This window comes from Brassica oleracea, chromosome C9 (assembly GCF_000695525.1).
Source record: "Brassica oleracea var. oleracea cultivar TO1000 chromosome C9, BOL, whole genome shotgun sequence".
NCBI classification, from domain to species: domain Eukaryota; kingdom Viridiplantae; phylum Streptophyta; class Magnoliopsida; order Brassicales; family Brassicaceae; genus Brassica; species Brassica oleracea.
The window spans coordinates 39,733,562-39,745,823 of NC_027756.1; the positions used below are offsets into that span (position 1 = coordinate 39,733,562).

General features: G+C 42.1%; 1 protein-coding gene across 1 annotated transcript; it reads right to left on the minus strand.

Moving 5' to 3' along the window:
- Positions 1-250: 250 nt before the first annotated feature.
- Positions 251-862, minus strand: LOC106314990 (cytochrome c oxidase assembly protein COX11, mitochondrial-like). Its single transcript, XM_013752779.1, has 4 exons — positions 856-862; positions 640-740; positions 494-544; positions 251-388 (listed from the first exon to the last, which is right to left on the minus strand). Exons 1-4 carry the CDS (start codon positions 860-862, stop codon positions 251-253), a joined length of 297 nt encoding a protein of 98 aa, XP_013608233.1.
- Between the last annotated feature and the right edge of the window lie 11,400 nt (positions 863-12,262).

Below are 12,262 nucleotides of genomic sequence, written 5' to 3' on the forward strand. Positions count from 1 at the left end.
CCTTTGGAGTTCATATTCATTCCTTATCAATCCGGTTGAGTGTTCGTTCCTTAGGGTTCTTCACCAGTGGCCACGCGCTGTGGAAATCTGGTGTGGTGCGGATTCGAACTCCAGTCACTTGGGGATCCACGGAACGCCTTGACCACCTGACCACAGACGCATGGTTTTCCTTTTATTAATACCAAGGGATACTCTTCTTCTTGCGTAGGGTATATCATAACATTAGTTTCTCTTGAAAAATAGACACTTTTCAATTGGTTTCTTGAACTGGAACAGAGCTGTTAGTATTTTTCTCGGACACTATGAAGAAAGTGTAAGACAATATCAGGTTGTTGATTCCGTCCATTCTTGGATCTGTCTCAAACTCAAGATCAACGTAGAAGAACACCTGCCAAACAAAGAAAACAATAAGGTCTTAGTGGGCTCTTGATTTTTCTTAAGGAATATCAAACATAGTCTTAGTCAATAACAAAAGGCATGTTGATTTGCTCACGTCGCTGCTCCCCAAAGAAAAAACAATGTATCTTGTTGAAATGTTTCCTGCCTGAAAGAAACAGTAAGAGTTCGAGAATCAATGAAAAAGGAAAGTTGATACTTGATAGTCGTCATTCACCGAGGCTAATATATATATATATATACACACGCCTTCATGGGAGTGACATTGCATGTGGAGACTCCGGTTATTGGAGCTGAACTGTTCTCAGCAGTGTAAAAGGCAAGTGCACTTTCTCCTGGCTTTACTCTCACCAATAAGACATACCAGTTAAAAATGTTAAGTAAATAATATATAGTTAAGGGATCTCTATGTAATTACTTTACAATACAGTAACCCTACTTGTATACTTGTATAAATACCTCTCATTACGTTAACTAATATTATTCAGCCTCATAACTTCTATATGGTATCAAAACCTCTGATCTGACCTAATTATCTCTTTTCAAAAAATTTCTTCTTCTTCACGTTTTCTAAACCATGTCGGCTACGTCTAGTGAAACTATCTCGGTCGCAAACACCACCAAAACCATCCTTAACATAAACATGACCAGTGTGACGAAGTTAACTGCTTCCAATTTCTGGATGTGGAGTCGTCAGATCGAAGCACTTCTTGACGGCTATGATCTTGTTGGTTTCATCGATGGATCGCTTGTTGTACCACCTCCAACGATCACAAACGATACTGATGTTTCTCCCAATCCGGAGTATCAACTCTGGAAGAGACAAGACAGGCTGATATACATCGCTCTCCTTGGCGCTATCACAACAACTATCCAGCCTATTCTCTCCACCACGACCACCTCTGCTCAGATCTGGAGCACTCTCACCGCAACGTATGCCAAGCCAAGTCGCGGGCACTTCAAACAACTCAAGCAACAGCTCAAGACCTCTACGAAAAAAACTAAGTCCATTAATGAATATGTTCAAGGACTTACGGCAATATTTGATCAGCTTGCTCTTCTTGGGAAACTAGAGGACCCAAAAGATCAGATTGATACGATACTGGAAGGTCTTCCAGATGACTACAAAACGCTCATTGATCAAGTCGAAAGCCGCGACTCTGCTCCTTCGATTACAGAAATTCATGAAAAGCTGATCAATCATGAACCTAAGCTCCAATCGAAGCAATCTTCTGTTGTCACCACTCTTGTTACAGCGAACTTCACCAACTACAAAAAAAACAACTACAACAATACAAGCAACCGTCAACAAAGCAACAAGCGTGGAGCTTATCAGGGAAACCGCGGCAACCAAACTTGGCAGCAGAAACAATTTCATGCGCCATCGAGCACTACCACTCCGAGAGGATATCAAGGCAAGTGCTAGCTCTGTGGAGTCTTTGGTCATAGTGCAAGGAGATGTACGCAATTGCAGAGCACTGGCCAGCTACAAGCTCACCCGGACCAGATGCAGTACCAGCCGCAAGCCAACCTTGCGACTTCATACCCGTACAACTCATCTCCATGGTTGCTTGATAGTGGGGCAACTCATCACCTTACCTCAGACCTAAGTAATCTCGCCTTACATCAACCTTATCAGGGAGGTGATGAAGTTGCTATTGCGGATGGATCAGGTCTCCAAATCTCTCATATTGGTTCTGCTTCTATCCCTACTTCCACAAAATCTCTGCATCTTAAAGATATTCTTTGCGTTCCAAATGTCCATAAGAACTTGATATCTGTCTATCGTCTTTGCAATGCTAATCGGGTATCTATGGAATTCTTTCCTGCTTCTTTTCAGGTGAAGGATCTCAGTACGGGGGTCAAGTTGCTTCAAGGCCAAGCGAAGGGTGAACTGTATGAGTGGCCTATGTCTGCGTTAACCTCACCTGTTTCCTACGCTATCTATCCAGACACCAAGGCCACCTTCTCTCAATGGCATCATCGCTTAGGCCACCCTTCACCCGCAACCCTTAAGACCATTGTTTCTTGATTTTCTTTACCATGTTTTAAGAACTCTGTTACTTCTCCTTGCAATGATTGTCTTCTCAATAAAATTCATAAACTTCTTTTTCAAACAAGTACAATCATCTCATCTAAACCTCTCCAATACATATTTTCTGATGTCTGACAATCTCCAGTTACATCCTCTCAAATCTTCAAATGCTATCTCCTCTTTGTTGATCACTATACACATTATACGTTGTTGTATCCCCTCACAGCCAAATCCCAAGTAAAAGATGTTTTTCTCTCCTTCAAACCTCTTGTTGAAACCCGTTTTGAAACCAAGATCCAACAGCTTTACTCTGATAATGGAGGAGAATACTTAGATCTGCGCCCTTACCTTTCCACCCATGGAATCACTCACCTTACAAGCCCACCTCACACCCAGAACATAATGGGATCTCTGAGCGTAAGCACCGACATATTGTCGAAACAGGCCTCTCGCTCTTATCTACAGCTACTATGCCACTAACCCTATGGCCACTTGATTTTGCAGCTGATGTATTTCTCATAAACCGCTTTCCTACACCTACCCTCTCCAACCAATCTCCTTTTCAAAAGCTCTTTCACCAAAACTCAAACTACTCCAAGCTTAGAACCTTTGGCTGTCTTGCATATCCATTGTTACGACCTTATGCCCAAAATAAACTGGAAACAAGGTCAATACCATGTGTTTTTATTGGATACTCTATCACCCAGAGTGCTTACCAATGTCTGGATCCAGTCACAAGTCGTGTCTACACTACTCGACACGTCTGCTTCAATGAAACATAGTTCCCTTATGTCAACCATACTAGACCCAAACCATCAGCTTCTCCCGAACCTTCATCAACCCCAACATCATTCCCACCTTATACCACCGTCCCTGCGACTTCGACACTCATACATTCCACTCCGCTAGCTACGAACACTCAACCCCGGGCTCAGCAACTTCACCATTGTCGCAGTCACCGGCCTCGAGCTCCTCTGCTCCCGTGTCGCTACAACCCAACAATGACGCTGTAGTGACCTCTGACACGGTACAAACCAGTGAATCTACTCAGCATACATCTGCTGATTCTTCTGCAACTATGCCACAACCGGAGCCCAACGTTGCACAAGCGGAACCAGCTCCACCTCAGCCTGCTCCTCCGCGCCATTCTATGACAACAAGGTCGCAGAATAACACCTCCAAGCCAGCGACAAAGTATAATCTCGTGGCTACAGTTCAATGTGATCCTCACTGGATTCCATCTACATGGCAACAAGCCATGAAACACGCTCACTGGAGAAAGGCGATGAGTTCTGAATTCACATCGACAACATATAATCATACTTGGGACTTAGAAGCTGTGACAAAACGGATGAATGTAGTTGGGTGTCGCTGGGTTTTCACTATCAAATACCATCCTTATGGGACGATAGACAAATACAAAGCAAGGATTGTTGCCAAAGGATATCACCAGCAACAAGGAGTGGACTACACAGACCCCTTCTGTAATACCCCTCACGAGCCAATAAATTTTTGGTCGAGAAAAAATCCCACTCGACCAGTTTTTAGTTGGTTCGACAAGGATTAATAAAAATAAAAATCGACCCTGTACATTAATTTCTCGACGGGACTGTCTTGTGGTTGAAAGACCTTCACTTGATAGTTTGGTCGAGTCTTAAATATTTTGGTCGAATTTTTATTAAGCTGGACGAGATTTTCCGAGAACAAGACGAGAACCAAAGACAAGGAATATTTGGTTGAAAAATTATTTAAAATGATCGACCAACTGCCTAATTAATTTTGGACCAGACTCATGTCTTCCACCAGCCTGCTTGTTCAGTATTCAGTCCCTTGACTTGCACCTGCCTGCTTACCTAGCTTCTTCACAAGCTGCCTGTGCGCTTGATTCCTCCTTTAATTATTTATGATTGGCTGGAACCGCTTCATGGGAGGGAAAGGACAGTATGGTGTAGATGATGAAACAGGTTGCCAGCTGTCTGCTCTCATCCAAGCTTGGTTATGAGCTAAACCCTCATATGAAGTAGCCTCAGGTTGTATTTAACTCTTCTCCAGCTGCTTCCCACGTTCTGAAACCTACAGAAAAACCTAGAGAATTTCAGAGAGAAAGAGAGAAAGAAGAACAGAAAAATCAATGAGAAAAATCAGGAAAATAAATTAAGAAAAAAAATTGGTGGTAATCTAATCTTCAGCCCTAGCTCAGTTTGTTACCTTGAGAAAGATCAGAAGGTGAGATTTTTAAATAAAACCCTAGACCTAGTTGAGTTCAGATCATGATCAGACCTTGATCTTTCTCTTTGATCAGTCCAGCCGCAAGCTTACCTTGGAGAAGAGGATCAGCGGAGGCCATCTAGTCCTTTGGTTCGTCTTGGTAAGCTTTGGTCTCCTAGCCTCAGTCAGTATCTGATCATAACAGTTCATGGCTACCTTAGATCTTGGTCGGATCAGTTGTATAAGTTATGATACAGTTCAGTTCTTGTTTAGTTTCGGTTTTAATTCATCTTTTAAAACAGTTTTCTAAGCTGTTATGGGTTGATTGGACTTAAACCAAACTGAATTCAGTATGATCTTGTCCTGAACTGTTGTTAACTGAATATAACTGAACTGATCTGATCTGGTATGAGAGGAACCGAGCTTGAACTTAATTGATTTTAGGTTTTTAGCCTGAACCGAACTGTCGGATTGTTGATGTTCTAAACCAAACCTTGCTCTGTTTTGATCAGCTAAGGTGTGGAGCTTTGCTAGTCCCATCCTGTCCTTTCAGCTTTGTTCAAGAGGAATTCAAGTCTTGTCCAAGCCAATTTCAAGACTGTCCTTTAGGTGAGTCTAGACAGAAGATGAGATAGATCATGAATGAGTACATGATTGAGTTTAAATTGTAGTATCTCAATTTGTTCAAGAGGAACTCAAGTCTTGTCAAAGCCAGTTTCAAGACTGTTCTTTAGGTGAGTCTAGACAGAAGATGAGATAGATCATGAATGAGTACCTGATTGAGTTTAAATTGTAGTATCTCAATTAGATAGTAAAGTCGTTGAATCCTTTAAGAAGTGTATGGTGTTTACTTAGTGTAAACACTTATACTTAAAGATTAATCAAAAGGTTAAAGTGAGGTTAATCATAATCGTAGTACTTGATCTCAAGTACTAATCTTAATTGTGAAATAATCTTGGTTTTGATTATGGATTAATCTTGGTTTAATTAAGAATTGATCTTGGTTTAATTGAGAATTAATCTGAGTTTAATTAAGGAGTAATCATGATTAATTAAGTACTAATCTTGGATTAATTAAAGATTAATATGAGATTAATTATAGATCAATCTTGGATTAATTAAGACTTAATTATGATTAATTATGGATTAATTTTAAAATAATTATGGAAGTAAAATCATGTGAAGTCTTATTATTATTCACTATCCCTAAAGTCCCCGCATTACCGTGACTTGGTCCTGCGAACGGAACAAGGTCATGAAGACACGATGATGGGGTAGCTCCCTAGAGACCGTGTACTGCATGACGATGCAGTGTCGGATTGTTCATACCGGACATTCGACAATGATGGTGATGCTAACTCACTAGTCTCGGTCAGCCTTAGTGGTTTCTCGGGTCTAGTATATATATTGTATTATATGAGTATGGTAACGGGTGGGTGTTGGGTGTTGTGGAAGTGATGTTTAAAATAAGAATTCACAATGATGATCGATATTAAAGTATAGTACTAGTACTTGCATGATCATGCATATGCATTTGATAATTGTTTGGTTTATTATTGATTGTGTTGTGATTCTAGGTTCACTGAGTTGTGTGTGCAGGTAACCTTTAGGCGGGAGACACTTTACTCTTTTGGACGGAAGGAGCGGCCAACCAGCGGTAGTATTTTGTTGTCCTTGCAACGTACGTTTTGATGTATATTTACTTAAAACGTTGTTGGGCGATAGGCCGTAGGGTAAACTATAACAGTTTGTAAGATGTTTAAAGTAAATAAATAATGTATAAAAGATGTTTGTAAATCACGAGTTCTCATATGATATTAGTCCTTGTCCGGGACGAACTAATTATCGAATATTGCTTTATCGGGTTGAAAAGCCTAGAGTAATATCCGATAGGAGTGTCTGTGTTCTTTGGTTGTTGGTCTAAGGCGATCGGATTTATTTCGAGAACCTCGGGTCGACCATCAGGGAACATCGACCGTGTCATTTCCGGTTATATACGATCGGGGGTGTCACACCTACAGTCAATTGTTATACGATGCTAGAATGTGACTTGTTTCAAATAATTTTCGTGTAAAAAATGTGTCGAAAGGATAATTAGGATATGCTGGTTTGTTCCTTATTTTTGAAATTGATAGACCTGGGTAGAAACTCACCATGATCTTTCGTTGCAGATGCCACCGAGACAGGCCAGACGTGGTGGAGATCATCTACCGATACCTATTTCATCATCTTCAGACTCTTCGCCTCCATCTACTCCGGCACCACTTCCAACTCCTAGCTTTGAGGCTACACCTTCGGGCTCTAGCTTTGAGACTGACCCGTCTGAAGGGTCATATGATCAGACAGCAGTGCACATGTCTTTGTCTCCAGACCCGTACTTTATGGACATCGAGGTGGATGTGGTACATGATAGTCCAGTGCATGGAGATCATCCCGCAGCTCCTGCATCTCCTGCCGCTCATATTCCACCAGCCCCTGCCACACCTATTCCGGCAGCACAACCTGAACCAGCGCCAACTGATCCAACTATAATAGCACTTCTAGAACTGATGGCTGAGATGGTGAATTTGCAACATCAAGCACTGAATGCACAGCGTGACGCACAGCGTGCTCAGCCAGGTCCAGTACCTACCACTTCTCATCCGGACTTCCTAAAGATAGTCATGATTATGAAGAACTTGGGGACGATGCATTACAAGGGAGGCACTGATCCCTTTGAAGCTGATGCGTGGCTTCACAATCTCGAGCAGAACTTTGCTGCAACCCGTTGTCTGGAAGAATTCAAGAAGGACGTGGCTGTTTACTATCTAGAGAAGGACACCATCAGTTGGTGGTTATGTGTAGAGAAGAACTTTGGAGACTTCGATCTGCTTTCGAAAGTACTTCCCACCGGAGGCCCGTGATCGTTTCGAGATTAAGTTCATGGAGCTAGTTCAGGGAGGATTATCTGTTAGGAAGTATGAGGCAGAGTTCACCCGTCTCAAGAAGTATGTCCACTATGGTCGGGAGGACGAGATGATGATTATCCGTAAGGTCCTTCGAGGACTTAACCCATATATCAGGAGCAGACTTGAGGCAGTAGAGTTTCATAGGCTTGCTGATCTTGTTGAGCGTGCTGTGAATGTTGAGGAGGCCATTGCTGCTGAGAGAGCTTCTTCTAGCCATTCCTCACCACCGAGACGTCTATCTGTTCCGTTCCATCCTCAGCCGCATTCTGCTATGCAGCGAGGACGAGGAGGTAGAGCTTTTCGGGGAGGTCGTTCTGGAGGTCCTAGACCTAGAACGCCGACTTGTTTCACTTGTGGCCAGCTGGGCCATGTTAGACGAGATTGACCGAACGTGGGACAGTTCCAACCGGCTGTACCATCTCACATCACTTGTTTCACGTGTGGAGAGCGAGGACATTATGCGACATCATGTCCATGCACTCATCTTGCTCAGCCTGTTGTTTCGAGTGCTCGACCCGTTGGACCAGTTAACCCACCTTTACCCTTATCTCCTGCTAAGCGTCAAGCCACCACTGGTAGGACTTACGCTTTAGAGTTACCCGGACCATCCGGACCACCTCAGGGTCCGATTTCAGGTTTGTTTTCTTATCCAATTGAGTGTTGCATAATTTTTTAAATGATTGGTGAATTAGTGATATAAAAATATTATAAAAATGGTTGCGTAAGTAATTGACGGTAAAGTCAATTATTGTCAGAGACTTTGCTTGTGGGTGGAATATCCGCCCATATCCTTTTCGATTCGGGAGCAACAAATAGTTTTGTAGCTCCCGAAGTAGCATCCAGATTTGATGGAGAATTCACTAAGGTGAATTTATCCATTCCCGTTCTAACTCCCGGAGATCAAGTTCTTGAAACTGAAGGCTGTATTCTAAGAATTCCAATCATTATCCAAGATATGGTTTTCCCGGCTCATCTGTTAGTTCTCCCATTAGAGAGGTACGAGGTAATCTTAGGGATGGATTGGCTGTCAAGTTACCGAGCTCACCTTTATTGTGGACGAGGGAAGATTGTTTTCGAGAGAGATAACTTTTAGCTTACCACGGCATAGTACCAAGTGTTGGAGCGTCATTAGTATCAGCCTTGAGAATTGAAAACCTTTTGGAGAAGGGTGAAGAAGTGTACTTAGTGACCTTGTTTGCTAGACCAGTAGAAGCCGAGAAAGAGGAGAACATGGAAGAAATACCAGTAGTCAGAGAATATGAGGACGTGTTTAAGGCATTAGAGGGATTTCCGCCGTCTAGGAGTAACCCCTTTAGTATAACCTTAGAACCTGGATCAGCTGCAATAGCAAAGGCACCATACCGAATGGCACCAGCAGAACTCGCTGAGTTGAAGCAGCAGTTAGCTGATTTGTTAGACAAGGGTTTCATACGTCCTAGTTCATCACCATGGGGAGCACCCGTGCTGTTTGTAAAGAAGAAAGACGGAAGCATGCAGTTATGTATTGATTATCGTGGAATCAATAACGTAACCATAAAGGACAAGTACCCACTCCCAAGAATTGATTAGCTGTTAGACCAGTTACAAGGCGCAAGCTGGTTTTCGAAGATTGATTTAGCTTCGGGTTATCATCAGATTCCGATTTCCGAAACGGATATCATGAAGACTGCCTTTAGAACCCGCTATGGACACTTTGAGTTCGTAGTAATGCCTTTTGGTCTTACCAATGCCCCGGCTGCATTTATGCGATTGATGAATGAAGTATTTCGGGATTACCTGGACGAGTTTGTTATCATTTTCATTGATGACATCCTCATATATTCCCGAAGTGCAGAAGAGCTCATAAGGCATCTATGACTAGTTCTGGAGCGTCTGAGAGATCAAAAGCTTTTTGCTAAGCTTAGTAAATGTCGTTTCTGGAAAAGAGAAGTTGGCTTCTTAGGACATCGAGTGTCAGAAAAAGGAGTTTCTGTCGATCAAGAAAAGATAGCTGCTATTAAGGACTGGCCGCATCCGACTTCTGTTACCGAGATTCGAAGTTTTCTCGAATTGGCTGGCTATTACCGAAAGTTTGTTAAAGGATTTGCAAGCGTATCAAAGCCTTTGACTCGTCTTACCGGTAAAGGGATTACTTATGAATGGAGTATAGAAATCGATGAAGCGTTCAAAAAGTTAAAAGAAACTTTAACGACTGCATCTATCTTAGCCTTGCCTAAGCCAAACCAACCATACACCGTGTATACAGATGCATCTCATGTTGGTTTAGGTTGTGTGCTGATGCAGGACGATAAGGTAATCGCCTATGCATCGAGGCAACGAAGAAAGCATGAAGTCAATTATCCGACACATGACCTAGAGATGGCTGCAGTAGTATTTTCCCTTCGGATTTGGCGATCGTATTTGTATGGTGAGAAGATCCAAGTGTTCACTGACCATAAAAGCCTTAAGTATCTTTTCACTCAACCTGATCTGAACCTGAGGCAAAGATGATGGATGGAGTTCATAGCTGATTACGACATGCAGATCCTATACCATCCAGGAAAAGCCAACGTTGTTGCTGATGCGTTGAGCAGAAGGAAAGTTGATGTAGATATTGAAAAAGAACTCTAGAACCTGGAAGCAGAATTCAAGTTGATTAGTTTGGCTGCCTTAGAAGGAGAGGAAAGAGAACCTCTAGGACTACAAGCAGTAAGCCAAGCTGGTTTACTTGCTCGTATCCGAGAATATCAAATGAGAGATGTGAACCTGAAGAAGATACGAGAGCAGTTGAATGAAGGAAACTTCGGAGGATATCAAGTTGCAAGTGATGGAACTTTGTTACTCAATGGTCGAGTAACTGTTCCGAAAGAAGAAGGACTTCAAGAGGAGATTCTAAGGACTGCACACCATTCTCTCTTAAGCATTCATTTCGGGAGCACAAAGATGTATCGAGATATCAGAAGATATTACCACTGGCCAGGGATGAAGGGAGATGTTGCCATATGGGTTTCTCAGTGTAAGACTTGCCAGCGGATAAAAGCTGAACACCATGTCCTAGGTGGCTTACTTCAAAGACTACCTATCCCTGAATGGAAATGGGATACAGTAGCGATGGACTTTATTTCTGGTTTACCTCGAGCACCCGGCCGTGGGAATGATGCAGTTTGGGTGATTGTCGACCGTCTTACCAAATCTGCTCATTTCCTACCGATGAAACTTACAGAAAAAGTTGAGACGTTAGCAGAGCTGTATTTAGAGGAAATAGTAAAGCTTCATGGGGTACCAGCAAATATAGTTTCAGACCGATACCCGTGCTGATGGGACGATAGACAAATACAAAGCAAGGATTATTGCCAAAGGATATCACCAGCAACAAGGAGTGGACTACACAGACACCTTCTGTAATAACCCTCACGAGCCAATAAATTTTTGGTCGAGAAAAAATTCCACTCGACCAGTTTTTAGTTGGTTCGACAAGGATTAATAAAAATAAAAATCAACCCGGTACACTAATTTCTCGACGGGACTGTCTTGTGGTCGAAAGACCTTCAGTTGATAGTTTGGTCGAGTCTTAAATATTTTGGTCGAATTTTTATTAAGCTGGACGAGATTTTCCGAGAACAAGACGAGAGCCAAAGACAAAGAATATTTGGTTGAAAAAATATTTAAAATTATCGACCAACTGCCTAACTAATTTTGGACCAGACTCATGTCTTCCACCAGCCTGCTTGTTCAGTATTCAGTCACTTGACTGGCACCTGCCTGCTTACCTAGCTTCTTCAGTAAATGGCAAATGACAATCACAAGCTGCCTGTGTGCTTGCTTCCTCCTTTAATTATTTATGATTGGCTGGAACTGCTTCATGGGAGGGAAAGGAAAGTATGGTGTAGATGATGAAACAGGTTGCCATCTGTCTGCTCTCAGCCAAGCTTGGTTATGAGCTAAACCCTCATATGAAGTAACCTCAGGTTGTATTTAACTCTTCTCCAGCTGCTTCCCACGTTCTGAAACCTACAGAAAAACCTAGAGAATTTCAGAGAGAAAGAGAGAAAGAAGAACAGAAAAATCAGTGAGAAAAATCAGGAAAATAAATCAAGAAAAAATTGGTGGTGATCTAATCTTCAATCCTAGCTCAGTTTGTTACCTTGATAAAGATCAGAAGGTGAGATTTTTAAATAAAACCCTAGACCTAGTTGAGTTCAGATCATGATCAGACCTTGATCTTTCTCTTTGATCAGTCCAGCCGCAAGCTTACTTGGAGAAAAGGATCAGCTGAGGCAATCTAGTCCTTTGGTTTGTCTTGGTAAGCTTTGGTCTCCTAGCCTCAGTCAGTATCTGATCAGAACAGTTCATGGCTACCTTAGATCTTGGGCGGATCAGTTGTATAAGTTATGATACAGTTCAGTTCTTGTTTAGTTTCGGTTTGAATTCATCTCTTAAAACAGTTTGTTAAGCTGTTATGGATTGATTGGACTTAAACCAAACTGAATTCAGTATGATCTTGTCCTGAACTGTTGTTAACTGAATATAACTGAACTGATCTGATCTGGTATTAGAGGAACCGAGCTTGAACTTAATTGATTTAAGTTGTTTAGCCTGAACCGAACTGTCGGATTGTTGATGTTCTGAACCGAACCTTGCTCTGTTTTGATCAGCCAAGGTGTGGAGCTTTGCTAGTCCCATCCTGTCCTTTCAG

Coding starts and splice junctions, on each gene's coding strand:
- LOC106314990 (XM_013752779.1), bottom strand. Junction 545..639: donor TCACTCCCATGAAGGCGTGT/GTATATATATAT, acceptor TGTTTCTTTCAG/GCAGGAAACATTTCAACAAG. Junction 389..493: donor TTTCTTTGGGGAGCAGCGAC/GTGAGCAAATCA, acceptor TTTGTTTGGCAG/GTGTTCTTCTACGTTGATCT.